The sequence below is a fragment of the Mesoplodon bidens genome (genome assembly GCF_964165515.1).
Source record: "Mesoplodon bidens genome assembly, chromosome: 10".
NCBI lineage: Eukaryota > Metazoa > Chordata > Mammalia > Artiodactyla > Ziphiidae > Mesoplodon > Mesoplodon bidens.
The window spans coordinates 41347699-41375452 of record NC_138172.1 but is presented as its reverse complement, the minus strand read 5'-3'; the positions used below and the strand labels follow the sequence as shown (position 1 = coordinate 41375452).

The window sequence follows — 27754 nt, the reverse complement described above, 5'->3', positions numbered from 1 at the left end:
CCCCCAAGCCCATGCTCTCAATTGCATACCCAGCAAGGGGAAGGGCCTTGCCAGAGGCCACCCAGCAGGTCAGGGTGGAGCTGGAGCTGTTCCTGCCTTGTAGCCCTGAGAGGCCAGCTCTGCCCTGGGGCAGTCGGGAAGAAGGCAGGTCCACAGGAAACAACTCATGGGAAAAAAGCCCAATAAACGGAGCCATCACTAGCAGCTTGGAGCCTCTGACCAGCAGAGGAGAAATGGAATGACACCACCCGAGACACAAGAACTTCAGTTACAGCCCAACAGACCAAAGTCAGACTTACGGAAGGACGCCAGAAGTCAGCAAGATGGATGGAAGGCCCTTTACAGACCATGTAGTCCACCATTTTACAGATGGTAACACTGAGGCCCAGAGAGGCTCAATAACTGGGAGGCAAGGAGAGGCCAGGGGCTCCTTGCCCCCAGTCCATGAGCGGCTGCAGGTCAAGAAGGTCATCCGAGGCTGGCCTGGAGAGTGGCAGGGGGCAGGGGGAGGGGAAGCCACCAGCTCTGGGGCCCCACCCACCACCCTCACCTTCCTCCCAGTCAGGACAGCAGCAGCATCTCCCTGCGAGAAATTAAACGCTCATCTCCCCCAGGAGCCACCTCCAGGGCTCATCCTGCCTTCTGTCCTGTGGGCCACAAGGGCCAGAGTGGGCCACGCTCACTCCACGGGAATTCCACGGCAGCCCCTCTCAGCTCTGCGGTTTGTCCAGGAGAAGCCGAGCTACCGCAGCTCCCTGGAGTTCTAGCGGCTGGGCAAGCGATGCAGCCTCATGTCCTCCTTCTGGATGTGCTCGTAACAGGACTGGCGGGAGAGAGACGAGGCTGAAGCCAGCTGGCCTGCCCGCTTCAGCCACATGCACAGGTTCTAGGGCCTGACACTGGGGTGCACCCACCTCCCGGGCCTGGACCACCGTGTCTCCAACTCAGCCCTCAGCCACAGTCTGCAAGGAAATGGGTCCTTCCCTCTCCTATTGTGCTCAGGGATGCAGCCTGGAACACACTCAGCCCTGGGGATCCGAGGGCCGGGATGCACTGTGCCCACCTACCCCCACCCAGCCCTTTAACAAGGGCAAGAGCAGTGGCTCTGTGAGGACCCTTCCCATGGAGACACACAGAAGCTGTGAATTTGAGCTCATCCCCGTGATGGTGTCTGGGGTGAAAGGGGTCTGCCCCAGTGGCCAGGGCATTTCTGCCTGGGCCCACCGCCTCTGTCCCTCACCTCCAGGGCCGTGAGCAAGAAGTCATACAGGCCTCCTGTGTGGATAGGGGCCATCATATCACGGATCAGGTGGATCTCGGCTCCCAGGTGCTGGATTCTGGAGAACCACCGCCACCACGAGAGGGAAAAGGGGACCTATCAGGGACAGGCATCCAGCAGCCTGGAAGGAGCTCTGGCCTGGGTGGCTGGACACCTGGGGTGTGGTCCCTGCTCTGAGTTTGGCACCCACAGGACCCTGGGTGGGCCTCTCTGGGCCTCAGCTTCCCCATGTGTACCAAAAAGGGCTGTGTCCATAAACCCCCATGTTCAAAGACTTTGAAGTATGTCTTGGTTGGGGGTAGGCAGGGTGGGAAGGGAACCTCCTGCAGCCCACCCCCAGCTGGGGCTCACTGGGCACGCGACACCACGTAGATGAGCAGCGGCAGCAGGTCGTCCATGGGCAGCTTGTGCTCCTGGCCGAGCACCCGCGACACAGTGGCCTCAATTTCCCCGTATGTCCTCTCCAGCACCTCCAGCTTCTCCCGGGGGTCCACCGTGGTGCTGCAGCAGGGTAGCTGGCTCCAGATCAAGGCCCTCAGGTTCAGTCCCAACCAGGGGCCCCAACACTCCTGCCACCCACGCCCACCCTCCCTGGGGTGTGGACTCACATCATCTTCTGCAGACATTCCGTAGCTGACAGGAAGCACTTGTCTCTGACCAGGGAGTATCTCTGCATGGTTGGGGGAGTGGGTTAGATGAGGCCGCAGCCCCCCAGCTCTGTCACCTCCTCTTTCCCAGGGTCAGGGCTGGCCCCTGAGCCCCTCACCACCCACCCCCTTCCCCATCACTGGCTTCAGCCCAGCTCTGCCCAGAGGGTTGAGTTACCCAGGGCAAGTCACAGATCCACTGTAAGCCTCAGTTTACTCAACTGTAAAGTGGGGTAAATGGTCTCCAGGAGGCTGGGAGGATCAAAATGGAAAAAGAAGATAAGAATCATAACAGTCAATGGTCACTGGGTGCCGCCCAGTTCTATGTCAATGGTTCTTGAGTCCCAGGGCTTGTTGAAACACAAATTCCAAGTTCAATCCCTGAGTTTCTGACTCAGTAGGTCTGGGATGGGTTCAAGAATCTGATTTTCTAACAGGCTCCCAGACAATGCTGATGCTGCCAATCCAGCAAACACACTTTGAGAACCAATGCCCCTTGTGTTCTGGCCCACATCACCTGACAACAATCACATGAGGTAGTACTAGTACTGCATCAGGGACTACTTCTACAGATGGGAAAACTGAGGCACGGAGATCAAGTATCTCACCCAAGGTCGTACAGCCAGTAAAAGGGTGGGACCTATGCTTGAACCTGGTCACTGTGGCTGTACACTCACCCACACGGGAAATCAGAACAGTGCAGAAAGGCTGCCATCTCCTCCCTCACCCGCCTATGCAGCTTCTGACCAGTGAGCATGAGACAGAGAGCTGCTCGGAAGCCTGGGCAAAGCTGGGGGCCCGGCTCAGGCTCAGGCCTCCCTCTCCTGGGCAGGTAATGGGCCCACACTCTCACCTGATTGGTCGTCAGCGTGAGGTCCTTGAGGGGCCACAGGTGCCTGAAATTAAAGCAAGATGGGAAGCTTTGCCAGGACCAGGGTGTGGGGTCTGAGGTCAGAGGGCAAATTCCCTGCACCTCCATGTCCCCCAGGAGGGCTGAGCAGGGGAAAGGGGCAGGGGATGCACAGTGGCATCTGGGAACGCTTGTGTGAAGCCCAGGCAAGAGGAGGGCAGGAGAGATTCCCTGAGAGGGCAGCCCTCCATGCAGCCCCAAAACACGAGTGGGACTGGGACACAATGAGGAGACAGGGGGAAGTGCTGCAGGCCAGGGGACCCTCCTGGGCAAAGTCCTGGGGGTCAGGCCAGAGAGCTCAGTGGTGGAGACTGCTCCAGGGGCTCAGTGAGCTGGCCCAGGCTGGCGAGAAGTAGGGATGCCACGCAAGGCAAGTAGAGCCAATGGAGCAGGGAGGCCTGCATGGAGGAGGCGGCACTGAGGCAGCAGGAGGTGGGGGGAGGAGGGACTCTTGCAAAGCCATGGACAACCAGGTCTCTGGGCTGGTGCCTGGTCAGATACAGGAAACATTCACCACATCGGAAGGGGAAACAAGGTTTTTTGGCAGGAAAGGGAATGGGAAGCGCCATCACCTTGAGACAGAGGGAACCAGGTGTGGGAGGAGAGAGTACGTTCATGCCCTCAACACTGGTAGTATCAATGGATCAAAGGGGCATGGAGGAGAAAGAACATTTTGATGACTGAGGGCGGAAGGGAGGCCCTGACCTACTTCCGGAACAGTCCTCAGTTTCCCCTTGAGGATCTCCCCTCTCCCACTCTCAGTCCAAGGGCTGGGAGCAGGCGACCTTGCCCCAGCCCCAGTGGTAGATATTGAGGCCAGCCTGACCAATCTGGGCCACAGCCAGCATTCAGGGGCACATTCAAGACCCCAGCCAAGCCAGGGAGGAACTTCAGAGGCTCTGCTGGAGCTGTTGGGAAGGAGACACCAGCTCCCTGTGGGGCCTGAGCTGGGAGAATATAAACCTCGAGTGGCTGGTACCGTATTTGTCACCATACGGGGGAGCCAGAGAGCCCAACAGAGAAAGAGAGAAGTTGCTTCCTTTATCATGCAGCTGGACACCCAGATCCAGCCACACCTGAATCCAGCCACACCTTAGAACTTCATGGGTACACGAGCCAATTAACCTCCCCGGTTTTTTGCTGAAGACAATTTGGGTTTGTACCCTCTGCTACACAAGAACTCTGGCAAACGTGTCGTGGTGGGGAGGCTTACTTCTGTACGTCCAGGAACTCAAGCAGCTTGGTGTCGGGGAAGAGGCTAAGGTTGGCAATGCCCTGGCTGTAGAGGCTGTCCTCCCTCTCATGAAGAAGCAGGTAGAGAGTGAAGAGCTCCGAGTAGAAGCTGGGCAGGACGAGGGGTAGCACCAATCTGTGCACCTGCAGGTCCCTGAGTGAGAGCCACCAGGACAGGTCAGGGTCAGCAGGGTGGGCGTGGGGATCTACTTGGGCTGCCCCTCAAAGAGCCCACAGAACTCCTTGTCCCACCACAGTGTTCCTGCCTCCAGCCTCCTCCATCCCGGAGAAAACCCTTCCCAGCCTGTTCTCAGTCATTTCACAACCAGTTGTCATCTGTGACTACCTCACGCTCTCACTTGACTTTGAGAACCAATATGGCAGCTGAGGCAGAATTTTGATCCCCATTTGATTGAAAGCAAAACCAGGGCCTTGATAGATGAGTGACCTGCAACAAAGCTCTCAGCAGCCGTTCCAAGCTAGTCCAGTTCTGCCTCCTAGTTTTCTGCACTTCCTAGGACTCAGGGGGAAGTTCTCCCTAATGTCTAACCCCATTTCCCATGCCTTCTGCAATGCAGTAACAGAAAGACCTCTCTGATCAGGATCTCTGGGCCTTGAATCTGAAGGCAAATTGTAAGGTTTGGTCTCGGAGGACTGGGGAGACAGATTTAATGACCCACTTAATTCCTGCTCTGTGTGACCTCAGGCTCAGCCCCTGCCAGGCCTCAGTTTCCACATCTGTGCACAGGGAGAAGGAGGTGCCTGAGGCAGCTGCTCACCCTCCATACACCCAAGAGATGAGGGTGGGATAACATGTTTAGAACAAAGATGCATTTGATGCACTGTGACGGTGCCCCTCCCCAGGTTGCTCAAGGAAGAGAGGTCATGGATCATTCTGATTCTTGAATGGTCAATGAACAATATTTGATCAATAGCATGAACCCTTAACATTTCCCAAGAAATACCCTTTTCCCCCAAAAGGAGGGCCCAGAAGCAAAGGTATAAGGACTCCCAGGACCTGAGCCTGGCTGCACCAGGGCAGAGAACCCCACAGACCTAATGGGGGCAGTCACCTTGTCTCTGCATCTTCATCTTCCTCTGGGGCCTGGCCCTTGCACTGTAAGGCAACCTGCAGCAGACCCCTGCAAACCAAAGGGAGGGGCGGCATGGCTGCCATCTCCCACAGAATGGGAGTCACCAAAGGCCAGGCAGGTGGGCTCCACCCCCAGAACCATGGAGCCTGAGGCCTGCAGAGCCCAGTGGCCCAAACCCCAGCAGTGAGGAGGTTGGGAGTACGGGATGTCTGCCTGAGTGTCCTGGAACCCAACAACAGAACTAACTGCAGCATCTAAAGTTTCAGTTTATAGTGTTTGACGAGGTCACAGCTCAGCTGGGACAGGACAGGAGATGGTGTCTGAGCCCAGGTCAGGCTCAGCTTGCAGTGGGGTTAGAGTTCTCCTGGGGTCAGGGCTAGCCCAGGGCCTGGCTGCGGCTTGGACTCTGGCTGCAGTCAGGCCTTGCTATCACCTCCCCACCCTCTAACTCCTATGCTCACCAGCTGCATATTAACCAACCCACCCTCTGTTTTTTCTCGATCCAGACCCAAGGCAAAGGCACCCTTCCTACCCAGGGCGCCAGGCAAAGCTGATGCTTGGAAACGGCACAGCTCCCCCCACCCCCCGCCCTGGGGTCACAGGGCAGTGGTTGTCCCCATGTGCCACCAAGCTCACCTGTAGGCGGCCCAGAGTTCCTGGGCGTGCTGCTTCACCTCTTCCTGCGCCAGCCCCTGCAGGTGCTTATTGGCCCCAATGCCCGAGTATGTGGCCTGGAAGGTCAGCATCAGAGTCCGGAGCAGCTTTCCCAGGGGATGCAGAGAGTTGTTCAGGGCCTGGGCAGGTGCAAAGGCAACAAAGAGATACTCAGCACCGTGGGCTGGAGCACAGCATGCCCACGCAAGACCCCGCTTCTTAGATGGGAGCATCGAGGCCCTCTCAGCAAGGGCCCACAGGCAGGCCTTCCCCTCTGGTCAGCACCCTCCCCTGGAGCCCTTACCTTCCTGAGGCACTGCTGCAGGGCCTCGGGTGCCCGGTGCTGCAGCAGCTCCTCCAGGATGTCCTCCATTCTGCCTGCGTGGTCCTCGGGGTGGGTCCTGGGGCACCACACACACACACATCTCTCACCCACGCCCAGGCCTGCCCTCTCTGGGAAGCCTTCCTCCCCTGGCCCACTCAGAGCCCACTGACCCCAACACTGAGCTCTGGATGCCCTATGGGTGCACACGCCCACGCATGCCTGGGCCTCACCTCTCGCAGCACAGGTACTCCTGGGATTTGCGCAGCTCCCTTGAGCTCTGCACGTGGAAGCCCAGCAGGGCCTCCTGCAGGTCTCCAGGGCAGCCGGCTTGAACAAAGTCCTGGAAGGGGCCATAGATGCCCTGCCAGCGGCTCTCCACGGGGAAGACGCCCAGGCCCAGCTGCCTGCGATGGAGGCAGTGGGGGACATGGATAGGGATGGAGCCAAGCTGGACAGGACTCTGTCCAGCCCTTGGAGAGGTGGGGATATCCAGCCTGGCCCAGAGTCAGGGCCCAGGTAGGGTGGGTGGAGCGGGGGATGCAGAGCAGCCTGACCTCCAAGGCTCCAGGAGGAGAAACGAGAGGCAGAGAAGGGTCAGAGAGAATCTACTCCACGGTAGAGAAAAGAGACAGGGGCACACAGAGCACTGGAAAAGAAACAGAAAGATCTGGAGAGCTGAAGGCCAAGTCCAGAGAGTGGGGTCTTGGCCTAAGAGAGACCAGGGCCCAAATCCCAGGACTCCCCCGCCACGGGACCCCGCTCTCCCTCCTACCACACCTGGGTCCTTCCTGAGCTTGATCCTGTCTCAGCCAATAGGCTTAGGGGTCTGGCTGTGTGTGTGTCTGGTGCAGTGTCTAATGGAGCACTGCTCTCCCATGTCACGCTCATAGATTTTCCTACACCTGCACCCGACCCGGGCTCACACCCCTAGGGTTTGCCATCCACTTCTAGCTCCTGCTGTCAGGGAAAAGAAACATGCAGGGACAGTGTGTCAAGTAATCAACATGTGAAATGCTGGCTGGCACCATTAGAACCACCACCCACACCTCAACAGACATAGTAAGAGTCACCACTTGAACCACGGTTTTCCAAGGAAGAACTCTGTCCCCATAGGGAAGAAGTGCATCCCCTTCTCAAATACCCCATGATAGGGAGGGACAGTGATTCCACTTAGTAAGTTTCCTTCTTTACCCTGGCTGCCAGGGAACTCAGAGCCAGGCTAATGCTTGATTATAAGGCCTATCTGCACCTCCCTTTCTTGTAAGTTCAACTCACACTTTAATTTTCTATCTTATTCTTGTTTGTTTTGTTTCATAAACTGTCTTGTACCCTTCCTAGAAAAAAAGCAGGGTCTAAGCAAAGCCTACACATAGTATTTTTCTCCAGGTTTGTAGCACGTGGAGTTACCGTCACATAGCCCTTAATTCCAAGAGTCTCTGACAAGGGTTATGTGACCTGAGCTCTCTGAACTCTCCAAAGAGCTAAGAGGAGGTACAGAAAAGCCGTTCTAATGAGACCTGAGCCTTTAGGGTAGAAACATAGACACACACAGACACACCCCCCAGAAAGGTTTCAGAATACACAGGCCAGAGGGTCAGTCTCTCACCTCTTGCAGGTACTGCCTGGATCTGGAGGGAGGGCAGCTGTGTCCAGCACACCCTGGGTATGCAGTCCTCTCCCTGCCCCACTGCCAAAAGAGCCCTCCAGGGTGAAGCCATTAGGGAAGGTGATCTTGCCCTGGAAGCCAGGAGATGGATGCAGGGATGTCTGTCCATCTGTCTGTCCAGCTGCCCCTCCATCCCATCATGACAGGCCTCATGCCTGTCCATCCCGGGTCACAGAGAATAGAAACTGATGGATGGCCTTCCCACCATCCATTCAATCTGCCCCACCCCAAGGGGCTCATAATCCTCGACCCCTGCAGGAGCCCCTGCCTGTGCCCACCACCAAAGGGTTCATATCTGAGGCAGGAAACGGCGAGGGAGACAGAGAAGGGACTCACAGGTCAGAGTGGGGAGGACCACCACTGGGTCCAGAAGTAAGCAGAGGCCTCGGGAGGACATGAGGTATTACCGGCCTTGAGGAGGGGCAATTCCTCGCTGCATGGGACTGTTCCATTTACAGCATTCCTAGTCTCCATCCACTAGATGCCATAGTACCCGCCAGTCAAATAGCCCCCACATTTCCAAAGGCCCCAGCAGGGATACAACTGCCTTCTGCGAGGTCAGCTCAGGCAGAAACATACTGAAGGACAATGCCGCCAGGGGCACCTGCCCAAGGCACTGATGGTGGTGGTGGAGGGGGTGGATCCCTATCTTGGGGGCCAGGAGGGGACACAGCCAGGAGACCACCAGCACCCTCTGCACCCAAGGCAAGCCTACCTATCCCCTCTTGACTCACACCTAATCAAATCACACCTCCGCAGCAGGGAATGGTCACTGTACCCACCCCCTAGAGTGGAGATGGGAGAGGCCCTCCCTTACCTGCTCTACCTACACTCAGCCCTGGATCCAAGCAGGGAGATTATAGACCCCAGTCAAGGTCTCAGCAGGGAATGGAGTAAGGTCTCAGTGGCTCTCACCTTCCCTACGAGGGTCAGGTCCCTGGTGAAGGTGCCCTCATACAAGGAGTCATCTTCAGTGAGAAGGATCCCTGGGCCCTAGGGAAGGAAGCGGGGAGGGTAGGAGCAGTGGGTTAGGAAGGGCCAGAAGACTGGCGGTGGGGAGGGGAGGTGGGCAGTGACCCATGGGCAGAAGGGTCCTGAGCCCTGCCATACCTCCCAGGACTGTGCCTAGGTGGGATGCCAGCCCCTGGCCTTCTGAGCATTGAGCACAAGGCCCATGGACCTCGACCCTGGGTTACCTTGACCGACATCCTGGGACCTGGCTCCTCCCCTCCAGCAGCCTCTCTCAAGAAGCCTCCTGGGGGACCCTTCCTTCCCACCTACAGCTCAGGAAGTACTGGGCTTTTCCTGAACCATCCCCACTTCCCTGTCACTGACCCCGGGGACAGTGGAGCTGATCAGGCTCCTGTGCTGCATTGGCTGCCCGGAAGCTCAGAACCAAATGGGATACAATTCATGTTCTACTTATTTCTGAATCTATTTTATGTGCCTATTCTTACCTTTTCTTCCTCCTTCAATCCTTTCCAGGACAAAGTGTAGATAGACAAACAAGCCACAATATCAGTTAACAGCCATCAGGCCAGAGCCTCACTATGTGCCAAGCACCTGGCAGGGTGTGGGTGAGGCAGAAGGTAAGGGTTATGCCCGGGTGCGGGAGACCTGGGCTTGAGCCTCAGTTCTGACACTCAACAGAATGCGACAGTGGGCAGGTTCTCTGACCTCTCTGAGCCTCACATTTGTCACTTTTACACTAGGGACAATAACATGACCCCAGGGCTACTGGGAGGATCCCATGAGATCATGTTGGGAGGCTTGGCCCAGAGCTTAGACACCCAGTTAGGGGTCTATAAACATGGGTAGTAGAGGCTGCTGGCATCCTCATTACTATGCACTTCATTGTTGCTATTTTAGTGAGTCATTACGGTAAGTAGTTCACCTGAGCTGCTGATGGGAAAACTGAGGCTGGGAGGGGCAGGGACTTGGCCAAGGCCAGGGTAGGTAGGTGGCAGAACTGGGTTCCTGCCCAGGTTCTGGCTCCCTCTAGCAAGTCGGAACCCCGCTTCCTGCCCCATCCACCCCTAACCAGTCTCAGTTCAGCTTTGGAGCCCCCCCAGAGCAGGGAAACGGTAGCTCAGGACACACGTGGGTCACTGTACTCACCACCATCTTGTCTGCCTGGAAGGTCCCCTGGTAGCAGACACCCGCCTGGGTGACCATGACCCCTGGGCCATGGCGCTGGTCAGCCTGCCACATGCCAATATAGCGTTCACCCCTGGGGGAGGAGAGAGTAGGGCCAGAGTTGGATCAGAATTGTTCCCATGCACCTTCTGTGTGTTCTGCTGGCATGGGACCGGGGTGGGGGGCAGGGGTCAGATAAGGAGCAATGAGATGGCCTGAATCCACTCAAGTCAGACATAGGGCAGGTGAGGTGAGGACCCGCAAGAGGAACGAGGGTGGAGGAGGAAGGGAGCCTGCCTGGGGGAGGGCATCCTGGCAGGCTTCCCGGGAGAGGTGGCAGGAAGGACAGATGGAGTAAGGGTGCCATTTAACATATGCAAAGCCACTGAGGTAGGAGTGTACGATAGATACGTGGGGATGTTCAGTGGTCTAAAAGGCTGGGGGGTACACAGGTGGCATAGCAGGCATGAGGTCAAAGGAGCAGGCAAGGCCTCAAATGTCAGGCCAAGGACACTGGGCTCTGTCTCAGCCCAGAGAGCCTGGAAGGGCTGTGATCCTTTGATAGGACCAGATCAGGGGGTCAGAAACTCCTCTCTGAAAGCGTAGGGAGGGGCCAGAGTGGGGGGGCTCCTGCAGTCAAGGTCGGGGTCTCTCATCCTGAGCCTCAGCAACAACCGAGGGAGTGGAAAGAAAGTGAGGGGCCTCAGAGAGACTCTGGGGGACAGACAGAATGGACCCAGTGATGACAGGGACCCCGTGCCCTGAGGCCTTTGGTCTGTGAGGGCCCTCTCTGCCCCTCAATCCTGGTGCGGGCTGCCGAGCACTCACCTGTCGCCGTCCTCCTCGATGCCATAGCCACTCCTCCGGCCCCTTTCCCAGTGGCCCGTGTACCTGTAGGGCTGAGGGGTCTGCGGGGTGCTCTCAAGGACCCCAAATCCATGCCGCAGGCCTTCCTGAAAGTAGCCCTTGTACACCTCGCTGGTGCTGTACCTGCGGAGGGTCACCAATAGCTGGCCCTGCCTCCCAGAGGACGAGCCTGTCCCACGAGCCTGTCCTACCATCAGGCCAAGGGTCACTTACTCACAGATGCCATAGCCGCACATGCTGCCTTCCCGCCAGTGGCACTTGTAACAGTCAAACTTATCCTCGGAGGCCTGGGGCACCAGGCGGATGCCAAAGCTGTCAGTGTGGGTGGGCAGGGAGGGAAGTCAGCACTGGGGCCACAGCCCTGGCCCAAGACACCTGTCACACCCCCTCCATGCCCAGGAGTGTCCCTGCTCTTCCAAGGGGCCTTCTCAGATGATGGGGAGAATCTGAGAGGTGCTGAGCCCCATCTTGTTCCCAAGGGCCCCTCAGGACACCCCATCTCCACCCCAACCCCCATGCACTCTGGGAGGGCCTTCTGGCCCTGGACCACTCCCTCCATGACCTGCCCCCCTCCTCAGGCCTAGTTTCCCCTTTAGGACAATGAGTGGAGCTGGACCACATGGCCTCCAAGTTTCTGCTTGAGGTTTGGGAATGTAGGATGGGGCCAGGCTGGTGACAGTGGAGAGGGGTGGAAACCACTCCCTGCCTGCCCACCACACAGTCCCGTGTCAGCCCCAGCCTTACCCGTGCTCCAGGCCCTGGCAGAAATCCCCCACATGATTCCGCCCGTCTGGCCACTTCAGGGTTCCCCTGTAACACAGTCGAGGTCCACGGGCATCAGGTCCATGGGCATCAGACCCACCAGACCTTCAACACACACAAGACCCCCAGCCAGCCTCCGCTGCAGACTCTCTCCGAGGCCTCGATCCCCCTTGGACTGGACTCTGCCCCAACTCGGTCTTCTTCTCAGAGCTTTATGACCCCACATGGGCTCTCAGCCCTTCTCTACTCCTGGCACAATGGCCCCAGCAGCCTCACAGAGTACGCTCCACACCCAGCAGGGAGAGCTCTGGAAGCATCCAGGTTGCCTTTTTCCCTTGACCAACAGGAAGCTCAGAGCTAACCTTCAAGCTCAAGCCAAGTGCTAGTCAGTGGGATTTCTACCATCCTTGTCTCCTCTTCTGACACAGCATTGCTTTTTCTGTGTTTTTGTTCATAAGCTTCCTCAAGCCCTTTCCGGAAGCAGGCAGGGTATCAGAAACAAGTGGAATGCTTGCAAGCGTAAACTTGGCGAGTCCTTTCTGCTTTCTGGGCCTTGGTTTTGCCAGCTGTAGCACAAGTTGGGGCCATGTCCTTCAAAAGCCTATCTGCCTGTGGGGTCGTGTCGACCTGCAACTGAGGCCAGGTTCACCCTAGAACCTGCCCTAAGGCCTGGGGAAAGTCATGCCAGTCTCTGGGCCTCAGCTTCTGCACCTATCACCTAAAGGGGGTGATAACACTCCCCCAGAGCATTCTTGTAAGGACTGATGAAGACAGAATGTCTGCAAAACATTTCTACCACCACCAGACAATGCTATGTAGACACGAAAGTTTTCTTCCACCCGCCTGAGAACAGAATGGTAACCCACACTCGGTAGCCTCACTGTCATCAAGACTGTATCTGGCACAAACCTACAGTGGGCCAGGTCCTATCCAAGAGGACTTAAGAGAGACTCTGGGGGACAAACAGAATTCACCACAGGGGGTAACAGCCTTTGGTTCATGCCCCGAGGCAATTAGGTCCATATGGGTCCTGTCTGCCCCTCAGACTCCCAGGAGGATCCCTGCCTTGCTTGGCCCAGAGCCTCGGTCACTCACTTGCCATGGGGCCTGCCCCAGTACCACTCGCCCTCATAGGTGGCCTGGCTGAAGCGGCCCTCCGCACGGAAGGTGTATGCTCCACAGCGGCAGGTGGGGGGTTCAGAAGGCTCCAGGCCCGCCCCCAGCACCGGGAAGTCCTTCTTCCCACGCAAGGTCTGGCACACAGCCTGGGTGACCTTCCACTGCCAGACCACCTGCGGGGGGACAGGGAAACACAGGACAGGCCACTGCTGCTGGAGGCAGCCCCTCTAGGAAGCCTCCTGGGGCGGCATCAGGTATCACCCTACCCACACCCCACTCTTATCACTTGTGGGGACCTCCAACAGCTCCTGTACTGCTCCCTGGGGCATCATCCAGACCTGAATACTTGTTTGCAGCTTCGGGCCTGCCCAGAGAGGCCAAACAGAACCTTCAAACAGGCCCCAACTCTGGCTTCACAGAGAAAAACACCTGTTCTCTTCGGCATTCTGATGCCTGAGCCCAGGCTGACCCCTGACTCACTCTGACCATGACTCCAGAGGCTTGACGTTCCCAACGAGCCTCCAGGGTTGTATACTTGTGCCCTCCCCTTACCTTCCTGTCGCCTTCCCTCACTCCCCTGACCCCACTCCCCGAATTCACAGTCCGCCCACACTCACCCGGCCCTGCGGGTCCTTGGAGCACAAGGAGAACTCTTCCTCAGGAGTGAGGAGGTGAAACATGCACCTAGACAGATGGAATTGATGAGTAGGCTCCAGCTCTGTCCAGGAGGGTGCTGAGGGCGAGCCCAAGTCAGAGCCCGGGGGTGGGCAGGTTACATGGGGTAGAGGGAGGGAAGGCCTGGGGTGTCACTGGATGGGGGTGCTCACCTGTCCTGCCCAGGTTCCACCCACACCAGCTTCAGATCAAAGGTGTGGACACTGTGGCCCTGGAAGAAGAGGGGGAACAGGTGGGCAAGACGCTCACCTATTCTCTGGTCTGGCCTTGCTCCCAAGCAGCAGGGTGTCCCCAGCACGCTCAGTGCGGTACGCCCAGCACTGAGTCCCACACCACCCCTGCCGGCTCCCCATCTCCAGGGCAGCTCCTCCACCTCCCTTCCCACCCGAGGGCCTGGCCACAAACCCAGGACCAGCCTCCCACACCCCCGACATTCTGCTCCATCAGGGCCCTCAGAGTGGTCTTCTAGAAATGCAGCGTGGATCTTGTTAGCCCCTGCTGGAAACCTCCCTAAGGTCCCTACGGCTGAGCCTGACACCTGAGATCACACAGACCACTCCCCTCCACTGCCCGGGCCTCCTCCAGTTTGCCACAAATTCTCCTCAGCCTGAACCTTTGCATGTGCTGTTCCTTCTACTTGGAATGTCATCCCTGCTCTGAGAGACAGACCAAACCTCCCTTCCTCTGGAAGATTTTGCAGAGTGACCTTTCGCCTGGCAACAGACACAGGTGGAAGCGGCACCAGGCCCAGGCCTGAAGGGGAGGAGGAGTGTGCCAGACATGGGCCAGGACAAGAGAGGGTCCAGCACAGACAACAGGACGTGCCAAGGTCCCGAGGTGGGAAAGGGCTCAGCACCTTTTAGTGACAGTAACTTGTCAGTGTACCTGGAGCACAGAGGGTGAAATCGGGAGTGGAGGGAAACTCAAACTGAATCTAAACCCCAAAACCAGGCTTCAGGAGACACAGGTTTGGATGGGCAAGTAGCATCCCTTCTAGGCCTCAGCCTCCCTATCTGCAGGGGAGTTCCAGGCTGACACTCTAGGGGGATAGAGAAGACAGTGCTCTGGCTATCACAAGGGCAATACAAGTTCAGGGGGAACTAGGCACAGCCAAGGTTATGGGCCACATAACAAATCCCAAACCCTAGTACTGGCCCCCTCCTGACTTCTGTAATGCCGAGAGCCCGGGCACTGCTGCTACATGGAACTCCTCTCTAGAAGCCTTGCATGTGCCCTGAATGGTTCACGCAGCCCTCCTCAGCCACTATGGGCCACCTATGACCATTGTCTGAGGTTCCTCTCCTATTGGAGGAAGAGAACTAGGAGTTGTCTGCCATCTGCAGAAGGACAAACTGACAACTGTCCCACTTTACAGATAAGGAAACTGAGGTGAAGACATTCAACAGGGATACCAGCTGTGGAGAGTTGAGACTGGAAGAGCCCTTCTCCATAGCCCACACTCCTTCAGGGATGGCTCCACCTGCTGCCCCCACCCTAGCACTCTGCCTTTCTGCCCCCATCACCTCCCCAGGCCCAAGTTCTTGCTCCCAGCCACATGTCTCTTTCCTACTCCTTTCTTCAACCAGCCCCCAGACCCCCACTGTGACCCCAAGACCTCTGGCCAGCCCCACCCTACCTGTAGCAGGACAAGGGCATCATCAAAGAGCAGCACACGCTCTGCCCTCAGCGGGGTGACCGTCACAGGTATGTCCTGGCTGTCTTGCAAGAGTCGGTGAGCGGGGGTACAGAGCACATCCTGGTGAGGCGAGGAGGGAGGTGCAAGGCTCAGGGACCTCTGTCCTGGATGCTGCTGGCCAGTCCACTGCCCGCCTCTGCCCCAGGCACCTCCCCCAACACTCTGAGCATCTCCTGGAGGCTCCCAGGTCAGTGATGGGCACTGGGGCTCCAAGGTAGGGGGGTTCGTTCCTGGCTATACCCAGCAGAACAGCACAACTTCTCTTGAAGCCTTACTTTGTCCTCCTCCACCCCATCTCAGGCCACGGCCCCAGCCAAGCCCCCATCAACTCTCACCCAGGGTTCTACAATCCCTGCCTCTCTCTGGCAATTCCTGTCCCCTTCACTTGTCCTCCTAATTCTCTGCTGCACTGGGCCCCAAGCCTGTCACGCCCTGTCAGAGCACAGGGGACTTTCCCTCCTGCAGGGGCAATACAGGCAGTGACTCAGGGGTGCAATCATTCAGTGACATCCCAGGAGAGAGGGTCGGTTCTGCTGACCACTCTTCCCCAGAGCCAGAAGCTCACATCCCAGCCCAGGAGGTGCTCAGCAAATGGGTGAGGATGGCTGGACAGGGGAACATCACAGACACCTGCTTTAGCCACTGCCCCCCAACCCAGGTGGGGAAGCTGAGGCATGGAGCATGCAGCAGGCAGCTCAAGCTACCCAACGGGCCCCTGCCGGACGGCAACCCCTTCCCTCACTGCCCCTCAGGCCTCGAACTCACCCGCAGCCGACTGCTCAGAGTGTGCCAGAGGGCCTGCGTGGCCATGGCCTGGTCCAGCTCCTGCCTCATGAAGGACTGCAAGTTCCCAAAGACGGTGGCTGCGTGCACCAACAGCTCCCGGGTGGGGTGACGCTGTAGGGGGACAGAGCAGCTGGGGTGGGCTATTATCAGAATCCTCTCCCACCCTGTGATGACTGCCCCAGCCCTGGCCTGGCCCCAGCAGGTCAGGAGGTCTGGGTCTAAGTCTAAGTTTTCCCTTTTCTCCCTGCCGGCCCCTCCTCTGGTAGTAGGAGGATGCTTCCAGGGGATTTAGGACCATTCGATGACTCCCCCAGCTGGGGCTGGGCCATGTGTCCTCACACCCAGTACATGATTCTACATCTGTTCTCTGGGTCTCTGCTGGCTCCACCAGGGCAGGGCCATGTACCTCAGATACCCCAGGGCAAGGACATGTCCCTTCAAACCCCCCAGAACAAGACCATGTCCCCAAGGCATGGCCAGGTCCTTCTCAAACCAGGGTTCCTGAGTAGGCAGGTTCCCTGAGCCAGAGGCCCATTTCTCCCATCCCTCCACTTCCCCATGGGAGACAGGCCTGATAACCAGCAATTGCCCCCCACTCCCCATCACCCCTGCTACCTACCTCCCCGACAGTGTCCCCGAGGCTCAGCAGGAGGAGCACGCACTGCTGCACATGATGGGTGAGTGGCTGGCGGAGAGCCTGGACCAGCGCTGCGCCCACTGAGCCCTCTGAGCTCATGCCCGACAGCAGCTGCCGCAGCGCCTTCCGCTGGCCCTGCCAGTACTCGCTGAGTGGAGGGAGGGCCGCACATCCCTTCACTCTCTCCTCTGTTCCCACACCTGCCACCATTGCCCCCTTGCCCTGGCTAATCCCCCAGATCCCAGGACCAGTCCCAGAGCCCAAACCTCTCTCCCATCAGAAAAACAGTGGCTGAGTGACCCTCTTGGAGATTTGGTAGCAGTATCTCAGAGATTAGAGCCCACCCGGAGTAGCAATTAGGAATGCTTCCTCACCCCAGGGTCACTCCTGTTAGTTGGTATATGGATTCTGCTCACAGCCTCACTAGGCTTCCCTCCCTCTCTTCAGTGTGGATCAGCGTGTAATTGCTAGAGCCAGGATTGCTCAGGATGAGTCCCGGGCTGTGACACTCACTGCTCTGGGGACGAGGCTTCCCCAAGCCCTCCCTCCCAGACACCCCCAACTCAGAGGCCCACTGCCGCACTCCGTGCTCACCTCCTCCTCTTTACTGCCTTCTGAAAGGCCTGTACTGCCACGCAGCTTGTGTAGGACTCGATGTACCTGTAGGTAGCACAGGGGACACCCAGCAAGCCCAACCCTCAGCTCCAGACCCAAGCCCCTGCCCTTCTGGTGTCCCCAGATCCCACCCACTGAGTGGCTACAGCCCTGAGGGCCTGGCTCTGGGCACTGGTTACCTTCAGTCTTAACTGACCCAAGTAGACAATTCTAACTCAAAGTCTCTTTTCCCTGGGAGGCCACCAGGCTCAGATCTGGGGTGCCTGAGCCTGCCACCAGGCTAACACCCAAACCCAGGGCTGAACCCAGACCTTTGCCAAAGCCCTGACCCAGGTGAGTCCCAGTGCCAGCCCCAGCCCCGCCTCGGCTATCTTACTCCACGTGGACTTGCAGGACACGGTCAGCGCTGTGCAGTAGCAGCAGGGATTCCAGACTGATGGAGTCCGGGTGGCGCAGCCTCTCCTGCAGTGAGTGCAGGCTTTCCTCCGTCACCTCCCACAGCTGCTGGGAGCTCCTGTGCAGCTGCTGCAGGAGCTGTAGGCACTCTCTGCCCCAGGGATCTGAGGGCTCTGGAGCTGGGGCAGGAGCACAAGCACACTGTGAGGGGAACAGGGCCGCTCCGCCTTCCAGGCAGCACGCAGAGGCCCTTGGTGGTCACCCGAGGGCCAGCAGCACCCCTAGCCCTGGAGCTGCAGCTAGGGTCCCACATCCCTGGGGTCCTTGGGACAGAACTGGAAGCCCATGTGCCCCCTTGAGCTCAGCAAGGGATGGGCAGGCTACAGCAGTGGGCAGCACCCTTGTGGATTCAACAGGGGCACGTGTCCACCTCCTCACTAAACAGGGACAGCACTGATGACCTAGGGCCACCAAGTACAAGAATTCCCCCTGAGTTTCAGAGCTTCCTCAGGTCCAGAACGTGGAGTCCATAGGGTCCTGTAGTCTCCTGCCATTCACAGATGCACCAACACAGCCCCCAAGAGGAAGGCACCTGCCCAAGGTCATTTTGTAAACCGGGCAGCCTGCCTTCCAGTCATGCCCTGGGTGAAAGCAAGATAAGAATTCAGGCAGAGAATCCAGGCCTGTGCCCTGGGAGAGATGGAACATCGTCTCCATTCACAGCAGGTCTGGGCTAGAATGGGGTTCACAGCCTGGTTCCCTGGGGTCCCTTTGAGAAGGAAGCAGCCAGCAACTGGGGGTGAGGGCCCTGGATCCATCCAAAGACACCCACACCAAATGTCACCGCTCCCATTTGCAGCTGAGAAAGCTGTAGCTCAGAAGGTCCAACAAGGGAGGACTCCTGTCCCTAGGACGGTTCCTGCATCCCCCACCCTCCCCTCAACTCACCAGCCTCCAGAAGGGGCTGGAGGACAAAGCTGTTGATGCGTGCGAGTGTGGCTGAGAAGACCTCCTCCAGCCGCAGCAGGGCTGCCTCCTCAGGGCTGCACATGGCCAGGGTGCCAGACTCAGGGCCTGAGAACCAAGCACAGATTAGAGCGAATAGCAGCCATGGGAGCAGGGTGCCCTCTCAGGCCATATGCCCAAAAGCAAGGCCCATGACCACCCTACCTCAGAACTGAGCAAGGAGCCCCTGTCACCCCAAAGGGGAGTTTCTGAATTGGCCAGTGACCCCTGCTCATGCTCCACTTGGGCCCAGCTGAGGGGAGCCTGAAGGAGTGGGAAAGAGGGCTCAGAACTGCCAAGGGAAGCATCTATTTTTTACCAAAAAGGCAGATGCTCCTTAAGCCCTCTGACCTGCTCATTCCTCTGCTCAAACACCCACCATGGCTCTCAAGGGCTCAGAGTAACATCTAGTAGTGCTCCAACCTAGCCCTCTCTCCACTGACTCTCTGGAAACAAGGACATACTCTCGGAGGAGCACAGCCTTTATCTCAAGGCCATGGCTCAGGACCCCCTGTCACCCAATAGGGCTATGTAGGAGAGGTCTGGGGGAAGTGGGAGATTTCCTGCTGGAGCCATGAAGGATGGGCAAGAAATAAAGAGGCAGAGAGGAGGACAAGGCATGCAGGTGGGGGAACCATGAGAGCAAAGGCTCATGGGCATGAAGGCCCAGGCTCTGCAGGTGGCCCACCAAGAGCTGCCTAAGTGGCTAACAGAGGAGCCATGGAGCGCCTCAGAGTGGGGGAGTGATGGGATTCAAAGTCAGACTTGGGGACACGGACTTGGTGACAGTTTCAGAGGAGATGATTCCAAGCCATGAGAGGGTGAGGTGAGTGTGGGCAGGAGCCAGACACTTCATGCCCCCCTAAAACCTGCAGGACAGGTTCTACTCCAGACGTGGGGGCCATGGGGGTGGGCAGGTCTTTGGACCTCCTGCCCTGGAAAGCGGGACCCTCCAAGAAAGCAGCATCACCTGAGAACACAGCCTCCTGACTGGAGGGAGGGGGAGCAAGGGGCCTGGGTTCAAACCCACCCACATAGCCAGGCTGCATCCTCCAATCAGACACAGCCCTCTCCTACCAGACCTGGCAAAGGAGGTCATCTGCCCAGATTACGTGACTGTACGTCTCAGGGTTGAGAATTAGAGAGTCTTTTAACCCCAGACCCTCAGACTCAGCCTCTCTCCGACTGTGACACTCTGAGGCTCTGAGTTGGTTGACCTGGGTGGGGCTGTAGACATAATATGAGGTGATACAGACAAACCCAAAGGATCAAATGGGAAGGGGTCTCATCCCTCCCCACCCAACCCCAAAGACACCAAAGGGCATTCCAGGCCCCTGACAGAGACTACAATTCCCAGGGAATTGGCTCTGGGGCAGAGTGAGATGAGTGCCTCAGAACTCTGGCCAAGGGCCCAGGCCCAGGCATTCCTGCCCCACCTTTCCTGCTGTTGTTGCTTCAGGAGGGCGAGGCCTTGGGAGGGAGAAGCAGGAAGGAGAAATGGCTGGACACCCAACTGCAGCCTTCTCTTTCTGCTGGCCCCCTGCAGCAGCCCCAGCCCCCTGTGGAGGACTGGGGGAGGGTTGCTCCAAGTCAGCTCAGACATACCAGGACAACACAGCCAAGGAGTCAGGGGTACAGCAAGTGCGGCCTGGGCCCATCTGACCCTCACCCATATCTCCAGAAACTGGTGGAATGGAAAGACCCTTTGGGAAGTGACCTTTCCACCCTCAGCTGGCAGTCTGTCGGGATCTGAGCTGAGAGGTGAGGACACCAGCTAAAGATGGAGGGGGGGAGGGTGCAGCCAGGATGGGAGGTACAGACTAGGAACCAGATCAGGGTGAGCTGGGGACCTGCAGCAGATAACTCACTGTTGCGAGGCCTTGCACATCAGATCCCTGACACTTACCTGGGGCCCACCCCAACCAATGCCATACCCAGGGCGCTCCTATCCCCCTTAGGTTTCCTCCCCTTGCCCCCATGGGGCTGGCAGAAGCTCCCCTACCCTGGACCCCTGGCTCATACCTCAGCAGCTCCCACAGGACCCCCTTCTGACCTCTGCCCAGCTATTCGGCCCTGGCCATGCCCCAGCTTATCCAGAGCCCTGCTCTTCTCTGGGCTTCAATCACCTCCTCTGTGAAATGGAGGTCTGACTAAATCACAGCTTTTCAAACTATTTTAGTCCTCCCTAGAAAGGATAAACCGGTGGAGGGGAGCTCCTCTGGGTATGGGGACCTGCTCTTCAGTCTCCCTTATCTCTCAGTGCAGCCTGGGGCCCCTAAGGATGAGTCTTACCGACACAAACTGGCAACACTACTCTGGGACCCTTCCAGGTCTGTGGCCCCAAAAGGATCTCTAACCCTAGGAAACCGAGTCACACTGCCCAGAGGAAAGGCCAGAGGTTAAACATGGCTGGTGAGACGGTGGGTGGGGAGGAGACTGCAGCTGAGGCTAGAGAGTGGTCCCGAGAGCCTCTGCTCCCAGGCTAGGGAGTTCTGGGGCTTCATCCCGAAGGCAATGAGGAGAGCGTGAGGGCAGGGACCAGGCCAGGCTTGAGTGTGCCTGAGTGTGTACACTGGCAAGAGAGGAGGAAGAGGTGCTGAACCTAACACCACAGGCACCCGGCAGGAGTCTCCCCTTTCAAACCCCAGTCCCACCTCCAACCCACTCCTCTCTGGTTAAGGGCATGGCCTCCTTACCCTCTCACTCCATCCAGCTCTAAGGTTCCTTAGTAGCAGACTGCACATGATGTACATATGTGGAAGCAGGCCCAGAAAGGAATGGGAGGGCCTAGGGACACTAACTGTAGAGCATGTACAGGGCTCAGACCCAGGCCTCTGGCTCCCAGTCCCACCAAGCTCACCTGAAAGGCTGGGCGACTCACCTTAGGGCACACAGCAAGTACCTAGGCTTCCCAGGCAGCCTTCATGTTCACCATGGGGCGGGGTGAGGAAAGACTGGCTAGTCTTGGCGTGTCCAGGTGAGTCAGCTGCCAGTCCCCGTGGTAATCTAACCAGCAGCCAGACCTTCGCTCTCTCTCTCTCTCTCTCTCTCTCTCTCTCTCTCTCTCTCTCTCTCGCATTCTTGGTCTCTGTCCATGCTGGGCCCCTCTCTCCCTTGCCTCCTCCAAGGCCTGGCCCCTCAGGCCCCTGGGCCACACCCTGTCATGGTACTCACTCTGTTAGTTCCTGGTCTGGACAGGCAAGGAAGTGCTGCTTGCTGTGGAGGCTTTTTCCTGGGCTGCCTTGGAACCCCCTTTGATCATCCAGCAAACTCAGTGGTAGGCAGAGGAGGGAGGAGCTGCCCAAGGGAGGGGGCGCTGAACTGTCACAGCTGACGGGTCCCAGCCTCCACCTGGGCCTCTACCCTCACCCTACCCCCACAACCTTCCTCTGCCCTTCCGTGGCTTCAGGCTTCTTGTCCTAGACCCCATCCCCCACCCCCCACCATCCCAATCTCTCTGGTCGCTTTTTTCACAGCTTTCCTTCCTCTTCTTGGCCAGGTACACGCAGTCACTGGAATTTCCCAAACATGGGATCCAGTTCCCACCACCAGGTATTTGCCCATGCCGTTCTCACTGCAAGCAACACTAGCCGGCGTCACCTCCTCCTGGCAGTCTCTCAGGCTGGGTGAGGCCCCGCGGGGTAGCCCCACAGCCCAGGCCAAGCCCCTGGGCACTGCCCACGTGTGTCTGCCCTCGTGTCAGGCACGGGCCCAGGGAGGCTGTCCTGTGGTGACAGGGTGACCAAGGGGCAGGGAGGACGAAGCTGAACCCCGCTGGGAGGGAGGGACCTTCGGACAAACTCGGACGGCCCGGGTGTGAGTGCTGCCGGGGACCAAGGAGTCGTGGAGGGGCGGCGCGCGGCGGCCCGAAGGGGAGCGGAGACTAAAGTCCCGCCTGGAGCGAGGAGGGGCGGGGAGCAGAAGGGCTCTACCCCAGACGCGCGACCTCCACCCCTCCCTTACCTGTGCGGCGCAGGGGCTCACGCCGGGAAAGCCGCCGCGGTCGCTCTCTCGTGGACGCCCGCCCCACGTCGGCCCCGCCCCTGCAGGCCCCGCCCCCGAAGGCCACTCCACCCCCACCCCACCCAGTCCCCGCCTCGCCTCAGGGTACCGCTCCGAGTCGAGGACGGGGGCCTGCCTGGAAGTAGGCGGGGCTTGGCGTCCATCTGCCTCGCGCACTAGGGCTCTCCTGAAGTCTCAGTCTGCTGTCTTCCAGGGTCTGAAGTCTCCTGGGACACAGTGGAGGGGTGGGAGAAGGAGGAGAGGAGGTGGGAGCTTGACCCGCCCCTCGCTCCCCTCAACACGCACACGCACACGCTCTTGCTCACGCCCAGGAGAGCCGGGGTGTGTCTAGGAAGCAGTCTTGGTTTCCTCGTCCCGGCGGGGTCTTTTCCAATCCCCCTCCCCTCCCCTCCCCTCCGCCCTCATTCTGACTCCCTGCGGGCCTAGGTGCAGCCCGGTGACCTTCCTCCGCCCGCACCAGTCACAGGGGCCGGCACGAGAGGAGCACCAGGTGGGTTCGTGAAATCTGTGGCCGATAGTAGGGTAAACCGAGGCTGCCCCCGGTGGGCAGGGTGTCCGTGGCCAGCGGCCACCCCGGAATGACCTTGGGGAAGTCCCCTGCCCGCACTCCTGAGTCTCAACATGGCCCGGTAGAGCGTGAAGCCAGCGGTTGTCTGCGCGCCAGGGCCTGCGACCTTGGAAAAGGTGGCGGGGAAGCGTTGTTCCAGCGGACCTCCCGCCAGGGGGAGGGCCCACGGTTCAAGCCTGTAACAAAGGAGTCTGCTGTCTGCCTCCGGTTCTCCATTCACTTACCGAGGCACGCGGATTCCAGGGAATGACCCACATCACTGCCCCTTTCACGGCTGACAACACTGAGGCCGAGAGGCCCCATCCAGAGACAGGCAGTGGAAATGCAGAAAGGATGGCCCACCAATGCTCTACTCAAGTCTGAGCTGGTGGGAGGCATGCCCCGTCCTGCCAGGCTGAAGAGAGATCCCCAGTGGAGTGGAGTACATGGCGGGTTGCAAGCGTTCCTTCACAGATGAGCAGGGTCTTGGCGGGTTTGTGAGTGGCCTGGCACATTGTGGTGGGCAGGCAAGAGGTCTCTGGGCCTTGGGAGGAAGGGCCAAGGGCTGAAGAGTGGCCATAGCCACATGTGGAGAGAGCAAGGTGATCCAGGAGCGTATGGTCCCACCACTTGGCAACAAACAGGGCAGGCAGGCCAGGCCCTGAGCAGGAGGGATCTAATCTTGTGCTGGGTGTCTCTGGGCCAGCCCTTCCCCCTCTCTGGGCCTCAGTTTCCTTATCTGTACCTGTAGCTGAGGGAAGGCAGTGCTGCCTGGGCTCAAGCAGGAAGAGAAGCACCTCGTTGACTTCCTCCTCAGAGCCTAGATTTCCTGTTCAGCCACATCTAGGGGAATTGGAAGGCTGGGGGCTGGTCTTCCCTCACTCATTCCCCACTCACTGGGTAGCGTCACAGCCATTGCCAAGCCCAGTTTTACACCTGATAAATGGGGCAAGACCTGCCCAGCCTCTCTCCCAGCGTTGTTGGTAATTTGTAGTGCCCGGCAGTGCCCAAAAGACCCTTGGCCCCCTGCAGTGCAGCCCAGGGCCCTTACAACCCCACCACAGATGTGCACACACCCACCTGCACCTCTCCTACAACCCCTGCACACATACATGACTCCACAGTCACGGGAATGTGGTGGTGTGTACACTTACCTGTGTCACACGGACCCATCTGCTATTGAACCCACTGGCAGGGCCTCCATATTGCATAACTTGGGTGGCAGCTCTGTACATGTGCACGTGTGCAGACTCACACACTGCTCCATGGAATGCGCACTGAGAGACCCAGGCATGCAGAGAGGCCAGTGCGGAGTGCATGTGTATTCCCACGTACTTGAGTGCCCTGGGACATAAACGCATGCTGATGAACACACAGGTCTCATCCAGGCCCAGCTCAGCCCCAGAGCTATTCTGGGCCAGGCCCGAGGCCAACAAGGTCAGAGACTGCCAGCTCCCAACAGGCCCCAGCCACTGTGTCACAGGCCTAGGCCACCCAGCCCCCACCCCCAGCCCAGGCTGAGTCCAAGATGCACTGGATCTCAGCCTGGCTCTGTGACTAGGGGGATCCTCGCTCCCTACCCCCTGCTTCCCCAGAGCTGAACCTTGAGCTCTGGGGTTTCAGGCTCCAGAAGAGAATGTCCACATGGTCCCCTGGCCCCTGCCAAGTGACTCTGCCCACAGCTTCCAACCCAGAGGCCCTGGAGCCTGGACTGGATCCCTACAGGAAACCCATAGGAGCTAAAAATAATACACAAGGGACAAACAGGATTCTGCAGGCCAGCATTCATGCCACCATGCATGGAGGGAACACTATCTTCCAGGGAAGCCAGGCTGGAGAGCATGGGGGTCCAGAGCTCTGCCACCCCAGACCTGATGGGCCCAACTGGGAGTGGGGTGCAGGGATATATGGGGACCCTCATAAGAAGTAGAAACAGTACTGGACAGTGAGCAGAGCTCTGGGTTAGGAGCTGAAAACTGAGTTTGAGGCCCCAGTTCCTGAGTGACCTTAGGTAGGACACAACCCCTCTCTGGGCCTCAATTCTTTACAAGTAAGTGGGGGGAGGAATAAAAAGGTGGAAAAGGCTTTAGCTTCCAGGATGTCCCTCTCACTATGGTGTTTAACACTGGAAAACTGGAAACATGCAAATATTCGAGAATAAGGAATTGATTGAACAAAGTATAATTGGGTTTTATACAATGTAATTTCACACTGCCTTTAACAACAGTAACAGCAATAATCATAACGACTTGCATTTACTGAAGGCTTGTAATGTGCAGGTGCCATGATACTGTAGTTATACCCATTTTAGAGATGAGGGATTGAAGCTTGGAGAGGTTCAGTAGCCCACTGAGAGCTCACAGCTGTCAATATGACCATGACCCATAAGTCTTCACTTTCAGCTTTAATAACTTCAGAAGTTATAAAGTATAAAACTACAAATTTACAAGAAATGTAATTTGAAAGTTTCATTCCTTATATTTTCTTTATGCTAATTTCATCGTGAATTTTGGATAACTTTAATTTTTTTCTGTCAAGTTTTGCCATCTTCAAAGGGCAAAAAAGGAAATTTAAATAATTAAACTTTCAAATGGTGTCTCTTGTAAGTTTGCAGCTTTATACTTCTGAGGTTATTAAAGCTTAAAACTGCACTAAGCCTTTTGGGCCATCTTGTTATTTTAAGTCAGTTTGACTCCAAAGCCTGCTTGACAGTATTGACACTGTGTTTGGGGCATGTGGGGATCTAGGATGTTGTATTGGGAAAAAGCTCTGGGAAAAAGGTATATGATAAATAGCATACAGTGAGATTTCAGCTGTGTTCAACAGCCTGCTAAGAGGTAAAGCCCACTTGGAGCAGAGGCCATATCAAGGGACACTGGGGACACACATGATTGTATTCCCTTTCAGATTTCTTCACTGGGCTTTCCCTACCTTTTGGATGGAAAGAAGCAATGACACCCTCCCCTCCCGGGCTGACTTGTCCCATCAAGGAGAGCCAGCTTGTACTCATCACTCCCATAATTGTTAGATCATATAATCCTCCCATCAGCCCTGTGATGAGAGTCTTGCCCTCTCCATTCCATAGATGAGGACATCAAAGCAGAGGGGAGTAATGGTTTACTCAAGGCCACTGTCAGGCTCACTAACCTCAGCCCAGTCCAGCCAAGGCTTCTCTGACCCCATTGTCCCAAGGGTGACCTCCCTGGCTGGTCAGTGTGGCTTTCATAACAGATGGCTTGAAGAAATGGTGGGCAGAGAGCTGCAGCAAGTGATTTGGGCTTCAGTGAAATTCTTGTTTGCCTGACGAGGGCAAGCCTGGGGAGTGTGGGGTGGCCCAGCCCACCCAGTCCCCAGACTTTTCTACCCACTGTCAAGGGTCTTCTCGATGGACCAGCTGTCCTTTGCCAGTGGTTTTCTCATTTTCCTGCCTGCCCTGTCATCTCCTAGCCCTGACGCCTGTAGGTATCCACAGCTGGCCCTCTCCTCTCTGCTGCAGCCTGCCTTGGTCCTTGCCCATCTATGGCACCGCCAGGCAGGAGCTGCAAAAGACTCTAGATCTACAGGGTCCCCAGTTCTGAGGGCAGGCCCAAGGCCCAAAGCACCCCAGCCTGCACAGGTCTCCACTGGTGCCCTTGGTGATGAGGAATGCAGGGGTCCAACACCTGGGCTGCTTCTCAGATTAATAATAATGGAAGGAAGGAAAGGAGAGAGGGGGGAGGATGGATCAGAGGAGTCTCCCTATTGCAGGCCTCCCCACTCCTCTTCCAAAGTCCTCCCCAGGTCTCCACAGCTCCTCCGAGCCTCCCTCCCTCAGTCCCTGGGTTGTCAAGGCTCACTCTGAGGTCAGGACCAGAGTGCAGTGTGGGCCAGGTTCAGTGTGAGGTCAGGGTCATGGCTCAGCCTGGAGTGAGAGTCAGAGCTCAGGCTGGGGCAGAGGCTGAGGATCAATCAGAAACAGAACATGGTCCTCCAGCCCTTCCAGGGGGAGCCCACCCTGTCCTGTGGGGTCACAGATGCTGGCTCCTTCAGGAACCTTCCATCACACCCGCAGCTGGCTACTGTGACCATGCCATCCCCTGTTCCCCCTCTCCCTCCCCCCTGATCCGGTGTCCAGGGTGACCAGAGCTGCCTCTGGGCAGGAAGCCAGCCCAGAAAGCCCAGGACATCCCCGAGCACCTGTCACCATGGCAACCTGCCTGCCATGCCATTCCCACCCCCCCCCCCAATCTGGTCCAGTACAGTTTTTCAAATTCAGAACGTCAGAATGGGAAGGGCCTCCTAGATCAGCAGATTCCAGCCCCTCCCTTTTGTCCCAAATGAATAAACTGAGGCCGGAGTGGGGAAGGGAAGGTGGGACCTGTTGTTCAAGGACCTGACCCCAGCCTGTCCTCCCTCCCACCCACTCCCGGCCCTATGTCGGTCTCGGTCGGGTTAGGGGAGTGCGGAGTCTGGAGTGTGATCTCCGGAGAGGGGCGGGCCCTCCACCCAGAGTGGTGTGGGAGCGGGCAGCACAGGAACCAGACACCGACAATGAATAAATGATGCCCACTCGCAGCCTGCTTGCGACCAGATCGCCACCGCCGAGCGCCGGCTGGCCAGGGGGCAGTCACCGAGCCAAGGCGGCCCGGCAGGCATCCCTCGGCTCCCCTGACCTGCTGCCGAGCTGCGCGGAGCGCGCGAAG

At 57.8% G+C, this 27754-nt stretch overlaps 1 protein-coding gene across 7 annotated transcripts; it reads right to left on the bottom strand.

Annotated features, from left to right (window-relative positions):
- Positions 1-324: 324 nt before the first annotated feature.
- ALS2CL (ALS2 C-terminal like) lies at positions 325-22531 on the bottom strand. Of its 7 annotated transcripts, none has more exons than XM_081246823.1 (28): positions 22466-22531; positions 21384-21799; positions 18446-18571; positions 17478-17676; positions 17081-17146; positions 16469-16634; positions 15829-15960; positions 15004-15123; positions 13520-13578; positions 13310-13376; positions 12669-12865; positions 11556-11621; positions 11025-11123; positions 10773-10934; positions 9927-10038; positions 8724-8801; positions 7749-7879; positions 6373-6546; positions 6122-6218; positions 5800-5957; positions 5143-5211; positions 4050-4223; positions 2780-2822; positions 2149-2178; positions 1888-1949; positions 1631-1780; positions 1241-1337; positions 325-823 (listed from the first exon to the last, which is right to left on the bottom strand). In XM_081246823.1, exons 3-28 carry the CDS (start codon positions 18546-18548, stop codon positions 764-766), a joined length of 2871 nt encoding a protein of 956 aa, XP_081102949.1. In that variant the 5' UTR covers positions 18549-18571; positions 21384-21799; positions 22466-22531; the 3' UTR covers positions 325-763. The 7 variants fall into 7 exon arrangements, with proteins under 7 accessions (XP_081102949.1, XP_081102948.1, XP_081102953.1 ...); XM_081246822.1 differs by having other exon boundaries at positions 21677-21799; XM_081246827.1 differs by lacking the exon at positions 1241-1337 and having other exon boundaries at positions 21677-21799.
- Positions 22532-27754: the final 5223 nt, after the last annotated feature.

Coding starts and splice junctions, on each gene's coding strand:
- ALS2CL (XM_081246823.1), bottom strand. CDS start 18,548: ATGTGCAGCCCTGAGGAGGCAGCCCTGCTGCGGCTGGAGGAGGTCTTC. Junction 15,961..16,468: donor TCGGGGACACTGTCGGGGAG/GTAGGTAGCAGG, acceptor GTCCCCCTACAG/CGTCACCCCACCCGGGAGCT. Junction 1,781..1,887: donor GAATGTCTGCAGAAGATGAT/GTGAGTCCACAC, acceptor ACCCTGCTGCAG/CACCACGGTGGACCCCCGGG.